Here is a 25,472-nt window from a genome sequence, read left to right on the forward strand (position 1 = left end):
GAGTTTTTGTTGTTTTGTTTGCTTAAAATATCATGACAACAATGGCAACACTTTCACCAAACATTATACAGCAGGAATACAGAGATTTTAATTGCCAAAAAAATTTAATAATAATAGAAAAAAATGACGAGAGTTTTTTGTTCTCCTGGCTTGCTCAAAATTTCATAGAAAAGATAGCAACATCAAGAAAAGGTGGGGTTATTTGGCTTCCCGTTTTGATACGCGCTTAAGGTACAATATGATTGGCTTTAGAAAATACGCCACAAAAATACACCAATGGTATCAAAGCCCACTTTATAACACCGAAGTCTGGGACACTAACCTCTCTGTTTCCCTTTAGTTAGAAAATTGGTTTCTAAATTTCAAAAAAAAAGGAAATCTTTAATTTTTTCTTCCACGTCAGTTTTTCACTTTCCCTTCAAGTTAAGTTTATTAATTTTCTTTTGGAATAGACAGGAAACATATCTAATATTTAACTGCTCTGTTGATTCCCGCCTTTGGGTGTCATCAATTAAATAGATTGTCTTGATGAGTCCTATTTATTTCTAATAAGATTTTTGTATTGAAATACTAGATGATAATGGGTCATATCAGAGACAATGTTTTACCGTTGCCTTGGCAAAAATCAACGTGCGTTCAATGTGTTCTTCGGTTGTTTTTTCCCCGACCACTTCGTATGGAGAGGGTGGTCGTAGAACTTGGGGAGAGGGCTTATTCAATTGAAAGTTGGAAGTTTTGACGTTCTTTTTATGTTGAAAGTGATAGGTGGGCCACCAGCCCTCCTTCTGGGCCCTTTTTTGCTTCCGGTCCCTCTGGGCCCCCCTGAGATATCTGATAAAAATTTTGAGATATCGATTTTGTTCAGAATCGTTGAAAAATGCAGTAAACGCGCCTTTGGGGATAACTTGACTATCCGGAGCCGCTGGGGCAAGGGCTGTAAAACCTGCAAATTGTCAGTTGACAAGTTATTCGTTTTATAGTGGGACAAAGACTGTATGTTTAATATCGGGTTTCCGATTGACTTGACAGTTTCAGAAACCGTTTCCTATGCAAAGAGAAACATACATTTTGCTAGGGAAGGGGGAGGGTGTTAGGGAGCTTAGTAATGCCTCAAAAGTCGTTTCCTATTTCGTCAATTTGAAACATAAGGCCGATGTTCTTGGACAAAGAGGAACCTAATGCACAAAAACAATTTGTTTGGGGGCAAGGGCCATCAAAAAGTGGGTCCCGAAAATTTTTCTTTAAATCCGATTGAAACTTCTGCCGTTAAGTATTCCGAGTAAGAGTACCCCAGTACAAAAAAAAACACTGCCTCCCCCAAAAATGAGGCCCGACAAGGGCCAAAAAGTGTCGGAAGATTAAGACTGTAAGTCCCTGGACAAAGATAGCTTAATGTTCCAAACATTTAGCGCACGAACATGACTTCAAAAAATTAGAGCTCCAAATCAACCCAAACATTTTTTTTCTGAGTAGCTTAGAAAATGCATTCTAGGGGAAAATGGGTCCTAAGGTCATGGGGCCCAAAAACAACGAATAAGTAGCACGGGACTCCCAATTATGGGACTGAGAAATGATCCAGATAACTTCTTTTCCTGATTGGACTGTAATATAAATCAGTTTTGAGGCCCCAACCTTGCTGCAACGCAGTGGCGGATTCAGGGGGCGAGGGGGCGTGCCCCCCTAACGTAGTCTTAATTAGTGTAATATACTTAATATTGCGTTATATAAATTTGCTCCTAATGCAAGTTTATCGGATCAACCTATTTTGTTCCCTCCCCCCCTAAAAAAATTCTGGATCCGCCCCTGCTACAATGGGGATCGATCACTTGGCCCTTATTGCCAAGCAAAGCATCAATCCAATGTGCTACCACAGGAGGGGTATAGACCTCTCTCAAAATTGTTCGCAAAGAAGGGACATTAAACATGTTTTCTGACCGGTTTGAAGCTTTCAAGGATCGCTGCCTTGGTTAACATAGATAGAGATATATTTCTCACAAAAGCCCCATGGGTCATGGTATTATAAATACAACAAAACACATAAAAGATAATAAGTTCAAACACTTTTGAAAATCACACTACGATAGAAAACCCTCCCCATGTCTCATCCCCACACTCACAAAATTTCCCAAATGTTTAATATCCACTTTGCAACTACTTCGTATTTTATTTTCTAGACAAATTCCACGCATGACATCCCTCCCAAAAATTTCCCTTCTAAGTACCTTCAGTTCTTCACAATAACATATAAAATGTTCTAAATATTCAGACTCCCCTCACATCGGACAAATGAAGGGACCACTCCGTACCTTAACCTTCCCTAAATACTTTCTTCTCCCCCCCCCCCAAGCGGCATAAAATTCTCCCTTACTGATAAAATCCATTTTAAAGTATTATTTTGAAGCCCAAATTTTATATATATTTCTTATCCCCAGGGTTCTTTTATTTTTCTACATATTCCAAGGGATTCTGACTAAATCTTGTCTTCTTGCCAAAACTGGGTCTCTTGATCTTGTAGCACTTTTTCACAGCTTTTGTAATCAATCCTGTTTCCACCCCAGTTCCAATGCCATCATTCCACCAGCCTGATAGCCCACAATTGTCTTGTATATTCTTAATTACTGAAGACTTATGTTTGGGAACGGGGAGGGTTTTGGGGGGGTCTGAGAATTCGGAACGGACCAAAAACCATGTATGTCCCCGATCAATTCAGTATATTGCGACAAGACGAATACGGGTAGCTAAAGCAAAGGAAGTTACCAAATTTTCTGAATCAATCAAAATCAAAATTGAGGAAGAAAGACAAATGCGGTTAGACGATATGCAACAGCGAGTATAAAAACGTGTCAAAAATGAAAATGAAGAGCAAAGACACGGGCGGTTAGAAGACATGTGAAAACGAGAATAAGAGCGTGTCAAAAATGAAGAGCAAAACACGGATGGTTAGAAAACATGAGACACCGAGATATTCTGCCGAGATTTTTATTTTGGGGGTCTACCACCCCCCTCAACCCCCGCTTTTTCCCTTGCAAAGAAATTCTTTGCAACACGAACGAAGTCTGCTTGAATTTTTTACCGTAAGAACATCCTATTGCATCTCTTTGATTAGAAACAGTACTGAGCCTGTTTGCTGGATTTTTTACAGGAGATTTTTCCCTAACCGATAACAAGCTATAATGTGATGAACTTGGTACGACCAACTGATTGCAGGCTACAGGACTTAAAAAAAACTCAAGAAAAGAGGCTGCAAAAGTGGGGGGTTTGGGCGTGGCAGCCCCCCAACTTTACCGCCTAATCCCTGTACGTTTAAGGTTCGAACTTGTGACTCAGCCTTTTTAACTCTTTAGAAAACGTAGTTTTTTCAAATAATTTCTGTACGTTTTTGTAGTTTATTACTTATTATTGCTTGACTAACTGTTAGCTGATCGTGTCAGGAGTTAAAGTTGGGGGGCTGCCATCCCCCAAACCCCCCGCTTTTGAAGATTCTTATGTTAAGGCTTTTAATTCCTGAATGCTCAAATCAAATGCACAGTAAGATTTTTCTTCGAGCATGCGGGTATACGGCATGTTATCAAAGCAATGGAGACTTACCTGTAAGCTAAAGGCCGACTGTGATATTCTTCTGGAGACGCCTGTTGAGCCGAAGGATTTAATAGATTGGATTTAAAAAAGAAACTGAGTTTACTTTTTAAACTTTAAATTTAAGAGATACTATTTTAAATTTAGTATATAAAAATTTACTATGACGGGGAATCGAAACCCGGTCTTCCGCATGAAAGACAGGAATAGTGACCACTGTACTATCAGAGACTCTTGTTAAATTATTTTTAGTCTCTCCGATATATTTTTGACGCAAGCAAATACAAACTAAGATTTTCGTTTTTCGGCAAAAAAAAACTTCTGGGAAAGAGCTGGAATTTCTGGAAGCTTGCAGTCGGTCTTGTCAGGTTAAGAGGACTATTTTGATCCAATTTGATAATGAAATATGCTTTTGGGAATTTCAAAAATTAACATGGACTCTTATAGGAAAACGAGGTTTTTCGTAAATGTAAATTCGGAGGATAATTTTTTCGGTCTGAAAATATCAAAAGGCCCTAACAGGTCGAATTCCGCTTCGAATCAGTCCTCATTCACCCGGATCCGTTGCCAACTGTGGCCTGTAGGCGTGGCTGATAAAAAAACTTGATATTTGGTTTTTGGAAAACAGGGAAGGAGTGATCGGATTGAGCTGAACTTTTGAGGATAAGCTACCAGGCCCTAGGAAAGCTTATCCTCTAAATTTCAGCCCGATCGGCTACGTTAAAGGGGGGCTGTGGTGGGAAAAATTAACATGGTCTCTTATAGGAAAACGAGGTTTTTCGTAAATCGTCACATGAAAGCACAATTGTCCTACTGAAAAAAAAAGTTCCGAGGTAATAGAGTTTAAAGGTTTCAAAGTTGGGTCGAGAAGTAACCATAGAAGATTTCGCAAAAAAAAAAAAAAAGTGAACCTAGATTACGGTGAGCTCTTTCAAGGAAAATTATTTCCATTGCCTTAATGCTTACCCAAAACTCACAAAAAAATCGTAAAATTTAGTGGGACAAATTTGCTCCCTAATCACTTTCCACTATTTTAAATACAGTAGAACAAAACTGAAGAACGAAAAGCTTATTTCTGATGTCTTTTATGTCGTCTATAGAGAAGGTGGTATAAAACGTATAAAACAAGGGACGAAAATTAAAAGGCTTGCATCTTATTTCTGTGCCTTCCACGACCATCCAACGGGCTTCTCCGGTGTCTCCGCACCGTCATCGGAGGAGAGATCATCGTCAGATCCCAAGGTTTTGGGTACCGCCTTTTGATGAAGTCTCTCTTGGGCAAGGATCAGGCTCCTCATGGAATGTCGATCCACCTCTGGCATAAAGCTTAGCATCGACTTCAAGTCAGCTATCTTCTCCTTAGTGATAACAGGGCGTTTCACCTCTTGTTGTTGTGGAGTAATGAGTCTTTCAGTCACAATTACTTCTTCGCCTTCTACTTTTGGGCGTCTTGGTGTCAGCTTCAGAGCTATTTTCACCTCTATAACTCGAGCGGATAAGTCAAGATCAGTCTTGTACAGAACCCGTTTGTTGAGTCCTTGTCTTAAGACAAGAACCTTGAATTTCGTGTAGGGGACAAAATTGTATTTTTACAGTTTTGTACACGATTTGTAGTCCCATACCTTTGTCAGCTGCATAACAATGAACGGTTGGTCTCGCCTTACTGATTTCAAATGTCTAGCCAGACTCAAGGGTAAATGGATCTCAGTGTGCTTCAAGTGCCATTTTGTTTGGCTGTAAAAGTTGTCAACCTCTTGAACAAGGCTGAGAACGGCCTCTGAGTATTTCATAGTTACTTTTACAAGTGCTGCATAGCGAAACTCATATACTGTTTCTGTTTTGGCTTATGCAAGAATCACTCCATGTAATGAGCTCCTCATATTCAGGATGATCCGAAACAATCTTCTCGAGAATCATGATAACTGTATTTGCCATCTCGTTCCCTGATCTACCAAGCACGCTCTCGCTCCAAAAGACACAGTACGCGTCTTTTGTTGCGTACAAAATTGCAGTCATGTTAAAGCAATTTAGTTTCCGCTTGTAAAAATAACACGACACGTCAACCCTCGGCAAAGCAAACACGTTTTCCAAATCAAAGCAAATCACTGGGATGTTCTTTGTCCTATCCCTTTTCCTTTCTTCTGTGCAGTTGCCACTGAGTCTTTTATGCTCCAAAACCTTAGCCACCCTATCAACAGGAAGTTCTATTTTTTTTACTTCCTCAGCTACTGGATCTTCCTCACAATGGCCACAGCAGTCCCCTCTTGGAACAAAAAAAACGATATTGAATTCAGTCAAGAATGTCTTTCGATAGATGAACTCCGAGACTGGGCTCTCTTTCGTATCTGCACTAAAAGCTCTCGACATTTTTAACATAGTTGTTACGTTGAGATGCGATTCCAAATACTCGCGCTGCGTTCTAGAACGACAATGGTGTGAGGGCATTCGCTGGAAAGCGTTGATGTGCTCTTTCACTAGATCAATCTTGGTCTGGGATGTTTTGTTCGCCGCTGTTCGCTTCTTGTAGCTAGAACATCGGAATGGGCGTCTTTAACTTTCTGAGCATAGTACAATCTCTGCTAAAAAACGTCGTACGTAGAAAGAAAAAAGTCTCGGCAAACTCTTAGAGTTTTTTCTTTAAAATTCACAAAATACTGGAAGTAGAACTTTTTTCTGGTGAGAACGTTTTTATTCTTTTTCTTTCCTTTCTTTGTAGTGCTCTTAAGAAGGAGCATCCTTTTCTCTTTGGCACTAAGTCTCCAGAAAATATCATGTAGCTTCTGCCGAGACTCATCATCAGCATTCAGTTTGCAGGAAAAGTGGCACTTTTCGTTACATGTCAGGGCTTCCCCGACACTCCGATTCTTTCCATAAGTTTTCCCAGTTTTCTCATCCCGGAATACTTTACCACTCTGATCGGCTGATTTAGCTTTGTTACAAAGCCAGTTTGCTTCCAATCTTAGTCTCTTTCGACACTTCTTTTCCTGGAGAGTGCCATCCGAAGAAGTAGTCGATGGTTCTCGAGCACTAGTTTCAACAGATTCAACTGTCACCTCAGTCATTACCACTGCCTGAGTCTGGTTAAAGTCAGGGGCATCTGTACCAATTTCAACTGTCGATCCTAATTCTGAGCTAAATGGATCTAAATCTTGATCGTTCTCTGCAGCATCAGCTGTACTGGATGTTGCAGTCGCAGTAACAGGAATACTGGAGAGGTTAGCAAAATTCTCAGGTTGATTGTCATCATCCGAGGATACCTCAGAAGAAACATAGGTTTTATCGTTGTCCTGGTCACTATCATGTTCGAGATCTTCAAGTTCAGAAAGACTGTGTTCAGAATCACTCTCGCCAGAAGGTAAGTTGCAGAGAATTTCTGAAACATCTGAAAGCTTCAATCTACTTGGTTGCGGCATCTGGAAGGAAAAAATATCTTTAAAAATTTTCAGGTACGTATTATACAGGAATAACAGGATGCATCCCAAGCGGCAGAGACTTCAACCTGGTCAGCCACATTTTACCATTATGACACGCAATGGAAGCTCAGGAAAAACCAATTTACGGTCAAGCGACAGAAGAATGATAATTAAGGACGTGAACGACGAGGTGATAAAAGAGGTTGTGATTGTTTGAGAAAAAAAAGTAAAACGGAGGCGGACATTTGGGCCAATTTTCGGCCCTCTCTTAAAGCGGGCTGGTTCTGCAGCATTAAATCCAATTGTCCGAAGCCTCCAAGCGCGCGGGATAATATACTAAATTATGCGAAAGTACAAACAAGTACAAACCGAAACGAGACCAATTACTCCGAGATCAAGAAAATGCCCCTCTTCCAGAAGTTTTCGTGGGTTAAGGTGCAGTGTAGCTCCCCCTGATAAAAACAGCTTATTTCTAAGGGTATATTATTCAGTCAATTGGGTTGTAAAGTTGCAGAGATAGTGTCCAGTAGAAGCAGAATGCAAACAACACACTTCTTCCTGTATATTGCAGTTCTATTTGTAGAGCCTCTGCACCCTATACTACAGGGGGGAGCTACACTGCACCTTTACCGCTTTCGCGAGACAGTTCGTAGTCTGAGCAAAAGTGGTTAACCAAGATCAAGTACAGTCATTTTCAAACAAGTTTACCAAAAAGGGTGGGGAGAGACCTCTTGCACACAGGCAGGATTCCTGCTTTTTCAGTCTACTCCAAAGCACAGTTCTCTTCCACTTATGGTGAGATAAGAGTTGGAAAATTGCTGGAACTTCCTTGGCAGATCTCCTCCAGAGTAGACTGTGTTACGCCAAAACCTGAAGCCTTAATTATATTTCTGATTTTTATTTCGCTTTGGTTGGCAAAAATCGACACAGGCCAGTTGCAGTACCTAGAGCCTAAAGCAAAGTTTGTTGACTCCATCTAGCAGATTCGAGAAAGAAAATCTAGGTTAATCACTTGGAGTGTATTGCAAAGATATAAAGCAAAAGGAAAACTCTAAATACATACCTCACAACAGAATCTAATCAAGTAAGATTTGAATTTTCTAATTCTCTCTCCAGCCAAAGCAAACAGTCTTCTTTTATTCTTCCGCTGATGACAGTGATGAAAAAATCACCTAGTAGGACATTTTTGCTCGTAGGACAAAATTGCTTACAAATTTCTCGGAATTTGCTACCGTAGAACAAAACTGCACGCTTCGTAGCGGGATAAATATGGCACGTACAGCAACGCCCTTTAGACCATATGAAAGCGCGTAAAAACATACGCCAGATGGTGTGGAATATCTCAAAAAAAAATATTAATGCAGTAGGACAATTTTGCTCTGAGGTGACGAAATGTAAATTTGGGAGATAATTTCTTCGGTCTGAAAATATCAAAAGGCCCTAACAGGTCAAATTGCGGTTCGAATGAGTCCTCAATCACCCGGATCCGTTGCCAAATGTGGCCTGTAGGCGTGGCTGATAAAAAAAAATTGATGAACATTAAGTGGCTATATTTAGTTTTTGGAAAACTATATTTGGTTTTTGGAAGGAGTGATCGGATTGAGCTGAAATTTTGAGGATAAGCTCCCAAGCCCTAGGAAAGCTTATCCTCTAAATTTCAGCCCGATCGGACAGCGTTAAAGGGGAACTGTGGTGGGAGGGTCGAAACTTCCGGCCCACTTTCCCCAATGAAGATAAAGTCGGAGGGGGGTAAATTTTGCATGTTTCTTAGTTTGAGCTTAGGCTACAAAATGCGATCACCACCGTCTCTCTGCGACCACTAGGACCGGAAATCGCTTAACATTGTGGTGGGTCGCCTCTTTAAAGAGGCACAAGTGTGCCTCCTTGGTTTAGTTTCGTGTCAGCAACTGCATTAAATTTTATAAATATTATATTTTGTTACCTATTAAAGTACGTAGATATTGCAATTTCTTTTCAAATGAGCCCTTAAAAAGCTCTATGGTGTTCCGGTTCCCTGTTAGTGGTGAAGAGAGAAAAAAACAAAAATAAAAAAAAGGTCACTTCAGTGCTACACTTCTGAAAAAGTGATTTTTCTTGTTGAAAATGGGGAATTGTAAATTTCCTGTGTAATGTTTTCGACAATGGTGATTTTCTATGTTGCAGTTTTTGACGGTTTCCACCTTTTTTGACGGTTTCCAGGCTATCTATCGAAATTTCCATACATTTATTTTCGCAAATACTTTTATCATCAGTATTAATCAAAACCGTAGTTGCCATTCCTGAATCAGCTTTAAATGGTAATTTTTATCACTTGACATTTTTTTAACCGTTTTTCAATTGTTTGTTACTATGGGCCGTGGTTCGTTCTTTACTAGGTTGCACAGCTATCGCTGCAACCATGATGGTTAAGTTTTGAACCAGGATAACTATTTCTGAACGATAAATCTAGGAAAACTAGGAAATGCAACATCTTGAGAGACACATAACTCCGCTCTTTTAAAACCGGGTTGATTCTTTTGTGGGGAATATTAAGTCAGTAAAAACAATGAAACGTTTTTAAGTTACACCATTTTTTACAAATAAGCTCTTTGTTTCTCTGTAGTCCTGTCCTATGATTTTTGTTTCTTTTTTCAGCTTTATTTGCTGCTGTAGAAAATGGACAAGTAGAAAGATGTCGAGTGATTGCTCAATCTTCAGATTGTGATATTAACAGGTAGGCTGAATTTTTAGCCCTAGGCATAGTGGTCCTACATAAAAAAAAGTCTATTTTTGATAATAGAATTGTTTAAGAAGAATAATAACACAGATGGATATTAACAAATTAAAATATAAAGAACGATAAAACAGTAAAATAATCGCCAATATAATAAATAATAAGTAATTTTTTTACAATAGTAAGTAAATTAAATAAATAGTAAATAAAATAATAAAAGAATAATAGAATAATAAAATGATAAAAGGAATAATAAAATGGTGAAAAAAGAATAATAAAAACGGAAAAGAGAAAAGAAGAAAAAGATTTTTATTTCCAAACCAATGCTGTGGAGAAGCTTTTACATAATAGTCTCTTACTTTCTGCGCGTGTTGTTGTATGTTGCTGCAATTGCGGTTCGCCCAAGATCCTTTTTTTCAATGCAGTAGTACTACCACGTCGCTAAGCATTTCCAAATATCTCCAGTAACAGTTCCATCAACTACATTGGTCTGATGCCATCTTCGTTAGACAAAGTATGCCTTGTCCTACTACCCGGCTGGCGTTTTTCGAAAAACAACAGATAATGATAGAAACAAATACAGATAATCGCAACAGAAACAAATAATGGACTAACTATGACCTTTACTTCTTACATGTACTTGCTGCGGGACCAGACGTGGACGGAAAACTCACGCCATCATGACCTTACGCCAGCTATTCAGCAAACCGGAGCCAAAAACTGTTCCACTTTCTGCCAAACTTCCGAAATCCACTCTTTAACCTATTAAATAAAAAAAATAAGTTTTTTAAACTGAAATTAAGGAGCGACATTAAAACTTAAAACGAACAGAAATTATTCTGTATATGACAGGGGCTGCCCCCTCCTCATCCCCTTGCTCTTTACACTAAAGTTTTTTATTGTTTTAAAAAATAAAGTTATGAGACAGAGTCAAACTTTAGCATGAAGAGCAAGGGGTTGAGGAGGGGACAGCCCCTTTCATATATGGAATAATTTATGTTTGTTTTATTTTTTAATTTTGCTCCTTACTTTCAGTTTAAAAAACTTGTTTTTTTTATTTAATTTCTGATCGTTTTTTAGTTAATGCAGCTTTTAATTTGGTTCACCGTCATTGAATAAGTAAACAAAATTTACATAGAAATTTTACTTTTCTTTTACTAAATGGCTGTCTCTAAATTTTGTTCTGACGAAATTTACAAATTAAATTACGTAACGAATTTCCATATTTATATATTTTTCTTTTGGCCAAAAAATACAAGGTTGCAGATATTTGCAGATATGAGCTTGAAACCTATGTAATAGGGTTTTCTGATACGCTGAATCTGACGGTGTGATTTTCATTAAAATTCTTTCACTTGTAGGGGATGTTTCCCCCCTCTTTAAAAAATCGGACATCAAACATTTATTTATTCATTTGTTTGACACCAAAATTCTGTTTTTAAAAGTTTCGATTACTATTGAGCCGTATCGCTTGTTTTTTTTATTGTTTTTTTTTATTACGTATACATTATTACGAATATGATGTGGTTTTCCCCTTAGGCAATACCACGCTCTTAAATTTAAAAGTAAAAAAAAAATTAATTCACAAACCCCTGAATCACAACGGCCGTTTAATTAGAATAGATAGCTCTTTTGAAAGAACTAAAAAAAAACTGTAGCGTAAAGAGAGAGGTATTGACTTGGGGGAGAACCCCCTCATATACGTAATAGTTTCTGTTCGTTTTAAGTTTTGATGTTGCTCCTTACTTTCAGTTGAAAAACTTGTTTTTTTATATTTAATTTCTGATTTTTTTTGAAATAATGATGGGAAATCCGGCGCCCCCTTCAAAGCAATGTCCCTACCCCCACGAAAAATTCCTTCATGAAAAGATCCTCCCATACAAAACCCAATCCAATCCCAACCCCCCCTACAAGCAAAAATTCACCCTGAAAAAGTCTGTATACTTCCCAATAACCAATACTATATGTTAACATTGGGTAAAGTTCATAACTTTCAGCCCTCTCCCCGGGGGCTTTGAGGGATTAAGTCATCCTAAAAGACATAGTTATAGTATTTTCGACCATGCTGAACAAAATGGCCATCTCAAAATTTTGATCGGGTGACTTTGGGAAAAAAATGAGCGTGGGAGGGGGCCTAGTTGCCCTGCATTTTTTGATCACTTAAAAAGGGCACTAGAACTTTTAATTTCCGTTCCAATGAGCCCTCCCACGATATTCTAGGACCGCTGGATCGATACGATCACCCCTGGGAAAAAGAAGAAGAAAAAAAAAATAAATAAACACGCATCCGTGATCTTCCTTCTGGCAAAAAATGGAAAATTCCATATTTTTATAGATAGGAGCTTGAAACCTCTACAGTAGGGTTCTCTGATACGCAGAATATGATGGTCTGATTTTCATTAAGGTTCTATAACTTTTAGGGGGTCTTTCCCCTTTTTTCGAAAATCAGCCAAATTTTCTCAGGCGCTTTTGATGGGTAAGATTAAACTTGATGAAACTTATATATTTGAAGTCAGAATAAAAATCCGACTCTTTTGATGTATCTACTGGTATCAAAATTCCGTTTTTTAGACTATTGGTTACTATTGAGCCAGGTCGCTCCTTACTTACAATTCGTTACCACGAACTGTTTGATAACAGATTACAATAGACTGCGAAATTTCATTACGAGAGTGGTTACAAATCACAGATCTGTTAGTTGAATTAAATAAAAAAAACAAGTTTTTTTTAAACTGAAAGTAAGGAGCGACATTAAAACTTAAAACGAACAGAAATTATTCCGTATATGAAAGGGGCTGTCCCCTCCTCAGCGCCTCGCTCTTTGCGCTAAGGTTTTTTATTGTTTTAAAAAATCAAGTTGTAAGGCAGAGTCAAAAATTAGCGTAAAGAGCAAGGCGTTGAGGAGGGGACAACCCCTTTTATATACGGAATAACTTATGTTCGTTTTAATTTTAATGTCGCTCCTTACTTTCAGTTTAAAAAACTTGTTTTTTTTATTTAAGTTCTGATCGTTTTTTAGTTAATGCAGCTTTTATTTTGGCTCACCGTCATTGAATAAGTAAACAAAATTTGCATAAAAATTTTACTTCTCTTTTGCTAAATGGCTGTCTCTAAATTTGGTTCTGATGTAATTTACAAATTAACTTACGTAGCCGTAGTCAATACCTTGCTCTTTAAGCTAAAGTTTGAATTTTGTTCAAATTCTTTAAAAATGACCTCTTAATCACAAAGACCGTTAATTAGAATAAATAGATCTTATGAAAGTACAAAAAAATCTTTGGCTTAAAGAGTGAGGCGTTGACCAGAAAATGAACCCAATCATATAGCTAATATTTTTTGTTCGTTTTAAGTTTTGATGTTGCTCCTTACTTTCAGTTGAAAAACTTGTTTTCTTATATTTAATTTCTGATTTTTTTTAAAATAATGGTGGGAAATCCGGTGCCTCCTTCATAGCAATGTCCCTTCCCCCATGAAAATTTCCTTCATGAAAAGATTCTCCCATATAACCCCCGACTCACCCCCACCCCCCACTACCAGAAAAAATTCCCCCTGAAAACGTCTGTATACTTCCCAATAACCAATACTATATGTTAACATTGGTAAAGTTCATAACTTTCAGCCCTCCCCCTGGGGGCTTCGAGGGATTAAGTCATCCTAAAAGACATAGTTATAATATTTTCGACCATGCTGAACAAAATGGCTATCTCAAAATTTTGATCATGTTACTTTGGGAAAAATGAGCTTGGGAGGGGGCCTAGTTGCCCTCCATTTTTTTTGGTCACTTAAAAATGGCACTAGAACTTTTAATTTCAGTTCCAATGATCCCTTCCACGATATTCTAGGACCACTGGGTCGATACGATCACCTCTGGGAAAAAAAAAACAACAAATAAACAAATAAACACGCATCCGTGATCTTTCTTCTGGCAAAAAATGTAAATTTCAACATTTTTGCAGATAGAAGCTTGAAACCTCTACATTAGGGTACTCTGGTACGCGGAATATGATGGTGTGATTTTCATTTAGGTTCTATAATTTTTAAGCGATATTTTCCCCTTTTTTTCGAAAATCAGCCAAATATTCTAAGGCGCGTGACTTTTGACAAGTTAGCTGAAACTTGAGAAAACTTATATTTGTTAATTCAGATTTGAAACCTGGTTCTCCTGATGTATCTAATGATAGTCCCGTTCTTTGTTTTAGAGTTTCATCTACTATTGAGTCTTTTTACTGTTTGCATTCACCTTGGTACCATGAACTGTTTGAATAGTCCGTTAGTCTTCTTCTGATTATCTGATTATCCTGCTATTTTCTGATTGTAACAGCTTTGTTTGGACCGGATTATTTTATTTCAGAGTTATTGGCAAGGGGAATTACTATTCAAAAGCTAAATTTTGCTGATGAGTTTATGTGCAAAATACTTCATTGTTGTAAGGCCTATTTTTTTCTTTCAACTGTCACTGATTATTTTCGTTTTTCAAAATCTCATTTGTTGAAAATATCCTGGAGTTGAACTCAAAGTTCTGGAAATGTGGTATTGAGATACGGCCATAATAAAATATTTTTAATAAAATTTCTGGATGAATTTTTAGGTAGTAGCTACAGACACGTGTGCAGGTTTTTTTTAGGGAGGGGGTAATAATAAGAAAATACTTGTAAGATTTGTTTAATATATCTTGTAGGATTTTTATAAAATTTAAGGTTTTTTGGGGAGGGGGGGTGAAGGGACTCCTTGCTCTCGTGTGAGTTTCTATTCAATAATAGTATAATAGAGCAGTTTCTAGACTGGTCGCTTTTTATTTGTCCTGAATATTTCAGAAATGAATCAAATTAAGAAAATCAAGGGTACAGATAAGGTTCATAGGTCAGAGGCTCAGATTAGAAAGAGGGCTGTCCTAGGTCAAGCTCCTTTTTTCACCTCTTCTAAACTTAGAAAGCTAGAGCTATCATCCGGAAACGTACTTGTGCTTAACTTCAAAAATAAAAGCAAACAATGGATTCGTTTTAACTGTGAAAGCCATGGATCTGTTTATTTAAGGAATCTTTCAAACTTACAAATAGGTAAGGGTTGGAAGTAGGAGCTTGAAGACAGTCTCTGGCTTTAGTTTGGTCCGTAAATTCATTCCCATAACTTTCCAAAATCTTCAAAACAATTGTTTTTTAGTTCACGACAATTCGATGGTGGGAGAGGAATGAAACCATCAAGATAAAAATTCATTCCCCTGTCATTTCTAGTACCGTGCAGAAATCACTCAGGAAGAAGAGGGGGTTGGCACCCTTGCTTCCTATACAGTACTAAGCTGAGCGAAAATATATTGTACAGTGTCTCACAGCTATCCCCAGAGGAGGTAAGACTCCTCTTTCATTCCTCCTTAGAACCGCATACCTTACCATCCTGAAGCATGTAAGAAGCGGCATTCTCGGGCTTTTCGTCCAATCAACCTTAACTAAGATTCGTACTTAGTCCATTTCTCCTACCCTTGACAACCCCGTAAGCCCAGCCTTCGTCGCTTCATCTTCTCATGCTTAAACTTATTCGCTAATCCGTAGCCTTACTGAAGGACATCAGAGAAGTTTTATAATCAAGGGCCTCAAAACATGGACTTTTTACCCTTCTACCAAGTTTTCCCCCCTCATTTTTTTGTGAATTTAGTGCATTGGAGTTTGAAATAAGCATTTTTAAGATTTCAGTATAAAATGTAAATTCCGAATAAAGTATTAGCTTATATAAAGCATTATCAATCAACTCGTGGTAACAAACTGCAGGTAATGAACGACATTTGTATATAGTAGCCAAAACTCTCAAAACAAAATTTTGATAAATCAAACGAATTTGTTCTTAATGGTCATCCCAAGTACATAAAACTCATTAACCTTAAAATTATCCTTAAAAAGCTATGATCATGAGAAAATCTGCCTAATTTCTGAAAAATTGGGAGAAACGCTCTTAAAAAGGGTATGGTCTTGATTAGAATTGTAAATTGTAAACTCAGCATTTCCAAGAACTCTGTTTTGGAGGTTTCGAGCCTCTATTTGCCAAAATGCGAAATTTTGCATTTGGTCTCGAGAAAAGTGCTATCGGATACGTGTTTATTTTTTTTTTTTTACGTGTATACTTTTTTTATACGTGTTTATGTTTTTTTTTTGTCTCATAAGTGATAGTATTGAAGTAGTGATCACGGAATATCGGGAGGAAGCTATAATTTTCAAATGAAAATTAAAGATTCTAGGGCCCTTTTCAAATAACAAAAGAGATCGTACCAAAGGAAAGCGTCGATTTCTGCCATTATATGGTGCAAACCAAAATTTTGAACCAAACAGAGCCAAATGCTATCGAGCGAGAATTTTGGGTTGTCAATCGGTTTGGAATTATTGACAAAGTATAAACGTAGACCATTAGTTTCAGATCTTATCAGAGCAAGGTGCCGATGTGTGCTACAAAACATAAATTTTTGCCCAAACAAGGTCAAAATACTAGCGATCGAAAATTCTAAGGTAGCCCGATCAGCTTTACTAATTATTAAAAAACTATATGAATTTCCTTCCAGTTTCAGCGATCCTACTGCCACATGGTGCCGCAATTGTCTCCAAAGCTATGCACAGTGCATGCACAATGATGTGCTATTATGTTGAGCATTTATGCATTATTACTAACAGTTATTCACTATTGCACACAAGGTATTAGAAAAGGGTAGAAGGTCTGTGATTTTTTTAGGGGAGGGGCTTCCCAAACCTTCAAATATGAATTTTCAAGGATAATTTCTCTAGTCTTTGCGAGAAGTTCGTCTGGTCAACGTCGTGAGGGGATTCAACCTCTAGTATCCTCACATTTTAAATAATATATTTGGATGCTAAGGGACATTGGATCCCCCATTATTGCAGTAATTTTTTAGTGTGAAGTAAGATTTACATGTACGCTACGTGATACTTGGCTGAGGAGATTCCCCATGGTAAATATTGAGCGCATTGAAAGTTGTAGGGCACTGTAGTTCCTACGTAAATCAATTTCCACTGATAAGATTTTCTGAAATTAACACTTTTTTTATTAGACTGTAATGTTTGGTTGTAATGGCTTGATGACTATTTTTGTAAGAAATATAACATCTTATCAAACAGTTCGTGGTAACGAACTGTAAGTAAGGAGCGACCCGGCTCAATGGTAATTGAAACTCTAGAAAACGGGTTTTTGATACCAATAGATACATCAAAAGAATCACAATTCAATGCTGAATTAAAATATATGACTTTCATCAAATTTAGTCCTACCCATCAAAAGTTAAGCGCCTAAGAAAATTTGGCTGATTTTCGAAATAAGGGGGAAAGACCCCCTAAAAGCTATAGAACCTTAATGAAAATCACACCATCATATTCCGCGTATCAGAGAACCCTACTGTAGAGGTTTCAAGCTCCTATCTACAAAAATGTGGAATTTTGCATTTTTTGCCAGAAGAAAGATCACGGATGCGTGTTTATTTGTTTTTTTTTGTTTTTTTATTTTTTTTCCAGGGGTGATCGTATCGACCCATTGGTCCTAGAGTATCGTGGGAGGACTCATTGGAACGGAAATTAAAAGTTCTAGTGCCCTTTTTAAGTGACCGAAAAAATGGAGGGGTACTAGGCCCGCTCCCACGCTCATTTTTTTCCCAAAGTCACCTGATCAAAATTTTGAGATAGCTATTTTGTTCAGCATGGTTGATAATATGATAACTATGTCCTTTAGGATGACTTAATCCCCCGAAGTCCGCGAGGGGAGGGCTGAAAGTTGTGAACTTTACCCAATGTTGACATATAATATTGGTTATTAGGAAGTATACAGACGTTTTCAGGGGGGATTTTTTGTTTTAGTAGGGGGTGGGTGGGTCGGGGCTTATGTGGGAAGATCTTTCCATGAAGGAAGTTTTGATGGGGAAAGGGACATTGCTATGAAGGGGGCGCCGGATTTCCCAGCATTATTTTAAAAAAAGATCAGAAATTAAATTAAAAAAAAACAAGTTTTCCAACTGAAAATAAGGAGTAACATCAAAACTTAAAACGAACAGAAAATATTACGTATATGATTGGGTTTACCCCCTAGTCAATGACTCGCTCTTTAAGCCAAAGATTATTTATTACTTTCATGAGAGCTATTTATTCTAAATACCGGCCTTTGTGATTAAGGGGTCATTTTTAAATAATAGAAACAAAATTCGAACTTTAGCTTAAAGAGCGAGGTATTGACGAGAGAGCGATCCCCCTAATGTACATATTAAAAATCTATAAATTTAGATCATCGTTACGTTAGTTAATTCGTGAGTTACATATATTTATTACTAATAAAAACGTTCGTAAATAAAATTAAACAAGTTTCTAGAAAGCCATTTAACCAAATAACAGTAAAATTAATATGCAAATTTTTTTTTTAGTTAATCATGTACGGGGAGCCAAAATCAAAACGTGTATCAATTCAAAAACGTTCAAAAATTAAATAAAAAAAACAAGTTTTTTTTAACCAAAAGCAAGGAGCGACATCAATACTTAAAACGAACAGAAATTATTCCGTATATGAAAGAAACTGTCCCCTCCTCAACGCCTCGCTCTTTACGCAAAAGTTTGACTTTCTCACAACTCTTTTTTTTTTTTAAACAATAAAAAACTTATGCTTACCTGGACCAAGGCGAAAGATGAGAGGTGATTCCCCAGGAACAGTATTTTTCGAACAATTCACCCACTAAAAATATAAACACTATTTTTTGAAAAATCATCGTGGTATTTCAGGCCCCTCTAAAAAAAAAATCTTAAGGGGTCATCTTTTTTCTGAGGTAATTTTCATTTCCGAAGCATGGTTCTGCAAAATTAAAATTTACCTTAAAGGCCAGGGCCATACGGGTTAAAGCTATCCTCCATTGAGCATGATATTAAAAAACGAACAGAAACTAAATAAAAAACCTTTTTATTTTCACAGAAAGTAAAGAGCGATATTGAAACCTAAAACGAACAAAAAATATTCTGTTAATAAAGGGGACTGCCCCTCCTTCAACCCCATATCTTTGCCTCAAAGTTTTACTATTCCTTAACTGAGTGTAATTCTTCTATATACGCAAGGGGTTGTCTCTCCTCCCTTAACCATCCCCTCTTTACGTTTAAGTTCTATAGTGCTTTACTGAATTAATCTATGAGTGCAAGAAATGTAGTTAATGGGTAGTTTTAACTGTTTTATGTACTAATTGCCTTTAAAGTATTTGAATAGAAAACTTTTTGTTTAAAAGAAATGCTCTTCGATAAGCTTTTCCATTCTTGAGACATTATAAAAATACTTTTTATCCCAACACAATCGCCCCTGTGTGAGCAGTCTTTCTTAAAGTATTGCGAGCAAAAAGCCAAACTATATCGCAGAGAGTGGGTGGTTGAGGGAGCGGCAGCCCCCTTATATATGAAATAAGTTTTCTTCGTTTTAAGCTTCAATGCTGCTCCTTGCTTCCATTTGAAAAAAAAACTTGTTTCTTTTTATTTAATTTTATTAGAAGGAATAGTAGAATTTTTTATGCTATAGCTTTTTATTTCTGGTGAGTGGTGACCAGCAATTGTTTTTATATTTCTATCACTCCCACTAATTATATTAACATCATTTTCAAAACATGATCCTGTTCCTCATTAATGATCCCGCCTTTGAAAGGATGTTTGTGTCTTTCTAAGACTTTCCATAAGCCTTGAATATATAGTAAATTGTCTTGGCTGGATAGATAGGTCAATTAATTATCTGATGTCAATTTATTTTCTAGCCCTAATGCTGTAGGTTTGACCTTGTTGGATGTAGCCGTCTTGCTAAGAAATAACCAAATGGCAAAAATGCTTAGGAATGAATTTGGAGCACAGGAAGGAGTGAAATGTAAGTCAAATGATTTTTAAGTTTTTTTTTATTTATTTGCAAATATTGAAACAATGTAAAAGTGTTAAAGAATAAGTGAATAAATAAATAAAAGCACTTGAATTAACGCTTTTATCTGTAAGTGCGCTGAAAAGCACAACAAAAGATGATCCAGCTACCCAGAAAAACTGGGGTTCTTCAAGACTATTAAACAACTAAGATTTTAGATATAAACTTTTAAGTTATACTTTACCATAGAATTTACAAAAAACAATTATAATATATAATATCACAAAAAAAAAGAATTAAATTATATGGTTTTTATCTTACCTGACCCTCCCCTACCTCACTTGGAATTGATAGAAAATTACTGACTAAATTAGAGCCATCTTTGGTGGGGATGGGAGACTTGTTCATTAAAATATACATTACCCCATTTTAAGTTGTTTTAAGTTGGCTCAGACGGATAGTCTAAAAGTCTCATTCTTTATTTCCTAATAGAAATCTTCTTATTCCTAAATGGAAACTACACTTGACAGAAGAATATCACTTACTAACAGGAGCCTCACTCACTTATAGTTTAAAAGCATTGATAAAATGTATCTTAATGAGATTTAATATTTGGCTTCATTAAAACGTTTTTATACAAGAGCCGGTTTGATCCTTTCTACTAAGAACTAGGCGGTTCTGTTTAATCATTAAAATCGGCATATTTTTCAAAATTATTTTTTGAGAATATCTTTAGTGCATTTTGCTCTTATGGCTGTGCAATCTTATATGAGATATCTGGTAGCACTGTGCACGGCAGCCTTCTCCTTTTCTCTTTGCGTGCAGTTCTGTTTATTTGCTTCGGATGGAGATGTCTATTATACTGAACAATCACAACTGCTACATTCTCTCCTCCCATATCTGTACTCAGAGGGGGAATCCCCAAACGAAAAAATAGTCCCTTAAACGTTACACCATCTCTCAAGGAAATTTTATCTGAACCCCTTCTAAAGGCTGCACTTTGTGTGAATATTTTTCTCCTATTATCTACGTAGGTACGGTAATTGGCTATTGTCCGTAACACTCAGCTACCGAAGCCATCCTACCAAGCGATTGTTTCTCACTATACAGTTAGTAGGTTCCAATTCTTACAAGAGAGTATACGATAGTGCTTTTTCTTTTATTTTGTTTCTGTGGGCCAACAAGGCCTGCTGCTATCTTTTAATATTTCTGACCTTGCAAAAGGATAATATCATCAAAACTGCTTTTCCTGACTTCCATCCACTTTAATGTTGCGTTGCCAATAGATACGAAATCTCGGGAAACAAATTTAAGAACGGAACTATGTAGACAGGAAATTAATAGTTCTTTTGACTTCAACGTTGGGGTGTCAAAATTCTTATGAAATACATTTGAACTTCTGTACTATGGTTCATAAAGCTGTCTTTTCACGCATAACGGGCGTTTTTGTGTTTTAGGTCAAATTTCATCTGTTTTTGTGCTGCAAGTTTTTTCGTCACAATGCTTCAACGGATGCATGAAATAAGCCGTTGGAAAGCACATCAGTTAAAAAACAGGCTTTCTACCCACTGACGTTTCTGATTTTCTTGTTTAAGTTTTAGAGAATGGAATGAACAGATCTGATATGAACAGTTCTGTGTCGTTTTTGCATCTGCTGTACCCGACCCGTTCTAGATCAGAAAAAAACACATCTTTATGAATCCAGGACATGGGTTTGAAGACCTTTTCATGTGGTATTAATGTTTTTTTCTCATATGGAAGAAGCCTTTTATTTTCTACGATTTTCTACAATTTCGAGCTTTTCGGAGTACCAAAAAGTTACATATTTAAATTTGTAGACAAGTTTGGAGTTGAACTTGACAAAGCAATATTCATGGCGAATGTGAGGAAGAAGTCATAGCAGAATTGCTAAAGAAAACCATTGCACTTCACTCCTAATTTTCAGAAAAATGAATGATCATAGTGTAATATTTTAAATAGAAAAAAGGGCCTAATATGTTTGATAAGCAAACCTTGAAAAGTATGATGAGATAAACAAAAAAATGAGCAAGGGAGAATTATCAGACGAAATATTGTTGCTACTATTGCGTTTTGCTACTACATTTACAGCTATTGCATTTACTACATTTACTATTATCACTACTACATTTACTACTGTTACTACATTAGTTACTATTATACAGACTAGAACTTCGATCCTCCATCTCCAGGAGAGATAGCTGCAGTACTGTAGTCTCTGTTGATTAAAGAGGAATTGTTATGTTTTGACGTTATAGTATGTCTAAATATAACCCACGTGGGTTATTTTACCTATTTTATCTCGTACTATAATATTTATCTATCCCTAACTTTTCAGAATCATACTGCTGCAGCTACTCTTTACCATACAATTATCAATATATTCATTCTATATTTATCTGATAGAATGTATCAAAGACAGCACTGCCTAAGTAAAGAGCAAAGCGGGCTAAATGTTTTATTTGAACGTCAATTGTTTAATTGCATATCACACACGGGGAAAAGCCGTCGGCTTTTTCTTCATTGGAATCTATTAAAGAACAAACCAGAGGGAGTCCGACTGTGTTGTCTGTATTTGTTTTGGTAATAGTCATCATTATGATGACGCTCCTTGATCAAAGGTGGTTTTAGGGGGAAGGTAGAGAAGGCACTTGCCCCGGGCGCAGAAAATTTAGGGACGCAAAGTTTCAAGTAAATAATCTAATGGTTATTATCATTGCCACAGGAAAAAGGTTTGGTAAGCAGTTTTGCCACTGGTAAAAGATTTCCTGTTGGGAGAGGAAACCCTAGAAAAGGGATAGCAATAGTTTTTATTGTTGTTTTATCGGCAATGTAGCTTGAAATATATTATCGGCTGGCTATTATATATTATAAATAAAAAAAAAACAAGTTTTTTTAACTGAAAGTAAGGAACGACGTTAAAACTTAAAACGAACAGAAACTACTCCGTATATGATAGGGAATGTCCCCTCCTCAACGCCTCGCTCTTTACGCTAAAGTTTTTTATTGTTTAAAAAAATAGAGTTGTGAGAAAGTCAAATTTTAGCGTAAAGAGCGAGGCGTTGAGGAGGGGACAGCCCCTTTCATATACGGAATAATTTCTGTTCGTTTTAAATTTTATTGACGTTCCCTACTTTCAGTTGAAAAAACTTTTTTTTTTATTTTATTTTTGATCGTTTTTCAAATAATGCCGGTTTTGATTTTGGCCCACCGTACATGAATAATAAAAAAAAAATTTGAATATCAATTTTACTTTTATTTGGCTAAATGGCTTTCTCGAAACCTGTTTAATTTTATTTACGAACGTTTTTATTAGTAATAAATATACGTAACTTACGAATTAACTTACGTAACGAACCTCTATATTCTTATATTTTTAATACGTATATTAGAGTGTTCGCCCCCTAGTCAATACCTTGCTCTTTAAGCTAAAGTTCGAATTTTGTTCCAATTCTTTAAAAATGACCCCTTAATCACAAATGCCGTTAATTAGAATAAATAACTCTTATCAAAGTACTAAATAATCTTTGGCTTAAAGAGCGAGGTATTGACCAGGGGATGAACCCAATCATATACGTAATGTTTTCTGTCGTTTTAAGTTTTGATGTTACTCCTTACTTTCAGTTAAAAAACTTGTTTTTTTTTTAAAATATAATTTCTGATCTTTATTTAAATAATGCTGGGAAATGCCCTGAAAAACAACAACAAATAAACACGCATCCCTGATCTTTCTTCTGGCAAAAAATGCAAAATTCCACATTTTTGTAGATAGGAGCTTGAAACCTCCACAGCAGTGTTCTCTAATACGCTGAATGTGATGGTGTGATTTTCGTTAAGCTTCTATAACTTTTAGGGGGTCTTTACCCCTTTTTTCAAAAATCTGCCAAATTTTCTCCGGCACGTTACCTTTGATTGGTAGGACTAAACTTGATGAAACTTATATCTTTCAAATCAGCATTAAAATCTGATTCTTTTGATGTATCTATTGATATCAAAATTCTGTTTTCTACAGTTTCGGTTACCATTGAGCCGGGTCGCTCCTTACTTACAGTTCGTTACCACGAACTGTTTGAAAAGGAGACTGCCGCTGTTTTTTTGTCACCTTTCTTTGAAAAGTAGTTAATTAATAATGGCAAGGAGTGTTAGTGACGTTAATTAGGGAGATGAGGAAAATATCAGCGTCACCGCTAGGAGGAGAAGTCACTGGAATTAGAGTTTTTTTTGTAAAATAGTTGATTAATAATGGTAAGAGCAAGGTGTGTCAGTGACGTTGATTAGAGAGCTTAAGAAAATATCAACTTCACCGCTTGGAGGAGAAGTCATAGCAATTCTTTACAGTTAATTCCGTAAGACAGTTTAAATAAAAAGATGCTACGCGGGGAACAAAAGATGCGTCATTAAAATAAGAGTACATTGGCAACAGAAACATTTTGCCAGACCGAACTCCCTTGCTGAAGTTTTTTCATATTTTATTTGGAGTTACTTATATTCACTCATGGCCTGCCATAGTTAATATTTTCCCGAGTCAAATCAAAATGACGCCGAAAAATGAAAAATGAGCCATATAGTACCATTAAGGCAATGGTATACTAAGAAAACTGATATGTTTTTGTGGATACTTGAATTATGTAGGGCTATCTTATTTTTGACACAAGTCTTTTGAAAATGCTAAATTTCAGCTGGGGGGAGGGCAAACTGGGGTCCGGGGGGACAGACATAGCAAACTACGCCCCTGCATAACTCCTCAGTATATTCCCAACCATAAAGATACAGAATACATTTTTTAACTTAAACCTGATATTTACACCTAGCATATAATAATAATAATAAAAGTTTATTTTTATACCACTAAAACAAAAATGTAAAACGGTCGAGTAAAGAAAAAAAGAAAAGAAAGCACAGATTCAATATCATAAAAAGGTGGCAATTGACTTACGTCGATATCTGGCAGAATTTTTCTCACTACAGCAACTTCTCGAAAACCCAACATTTAATTCTAAATTTTTGTCCTAATATCTTCCTATTACTGTACCAAGAGCCATTGATGGCGCATAGATCGTGGATGGACGTTTCAGCTGCCGGGTCTTTTTTGTAGGGACAGGTAGCAAGTCAGTCTCCCAGCCTTGCGCCAGTTAGAATCGGACCCCAGGCCCCGTGTTGCCAAGCAGAACATCAATCCATTGTTGTACCACAGGGTTACTATAAATAGATGGGTTATTATATTACGTCATATATTAGTGTTAAATATTATTATACATCTTATTACATTATTTTATTCACAGCCAATTTGAAAATTGCTTTCTTTTCCCTCTTACTTTAATAGTTATATTTTTATGTACTTTATCGGTTTTTTACTTTTACTGATCTCATTTTAATATATTGATCATGCGTTTTAACTTTGAACTATTTAGTCGAAGTTCTTGGAGTAAATTCAATGAATTTCCAGCAGTCTTCCAGGGGTCCTAAGACCCCTGCCGCGTTGGCGGCGGCGTAGAGAGCGTCGCAACTCTGTTCCTCCAGGCTGACCGGTTTGGTGCTAAGATTGGGGCCTCGTCGACAGCAACGTTGGCCATCTCCATAAATTTATTGAGACTATTCTTCCACCTGGTCCGTGATCCAGCAGTGACTAAGTAAAACTTGCTACGGATAAATACACACTTAGCATGAGAATCTAGAGGTGGTACTGATATAAGGACATCGATCTCAGTTAAAAACAAAATTTCGACAGGTGGATAGGAACTGCCCAAGCTTTTATTGATTTATCAATAAATGTAGTAAAAATTATACATCTGAAAACACAACGCCATCTATTATTCATAATGGTCCTTTCTTCAACAAATACTACCATCTGTCTTGACTAGATATTTTCTGAATTCAGCTACTCAACTATATTCTGTTTTTCG

At 36.7% G+C, this 25,472-nt stretch overlaps 1 protein-coding gene across 1 annotated transcript in view; it reads left to right on the plus strand.

The window, feature by feature from the left end:
* The window catches only part of wake (ankyrin repeat and fibronectin type III domain containing protein wide awake), a 417,377-nt gene that overhangs the window by 279,322 nt on the left and 112,583 nt on the right, over nt 1-25,472 (plus strand). Inside the window, exons 8-9 of the mRNA XM_089086234.1 lie at nt 9,624-9,702; nt 19,457-19,563. Coding sequence (XP_088942360.1) covers nt 9,624-9,702; nt 19,457-19,563 — 186 coding nt within the window. The remainder of the gene's footprint in view (nt 1-9,623; nt 9,703-19,456; nt 19,564-25,472) is intronic.

This window comes from Artemia sp. Qi Xiang Cuo, chromosome 3 (genome assembly GCF_049724085.1).
Source record: "Artemia sp. Qi Xiang Cuo chromosome 3, ASM4972408v1, whole genome shotgun sequence".
In the NCBI taxonomy this organism is placed as follows: domain Eukaryota; kingdom Metazoa; phylum Arthropoda; class Branchiopoda; order Anostraca; family Artemiidae; genus Artemia; species Artemia sp. Qi Xiang Cuo.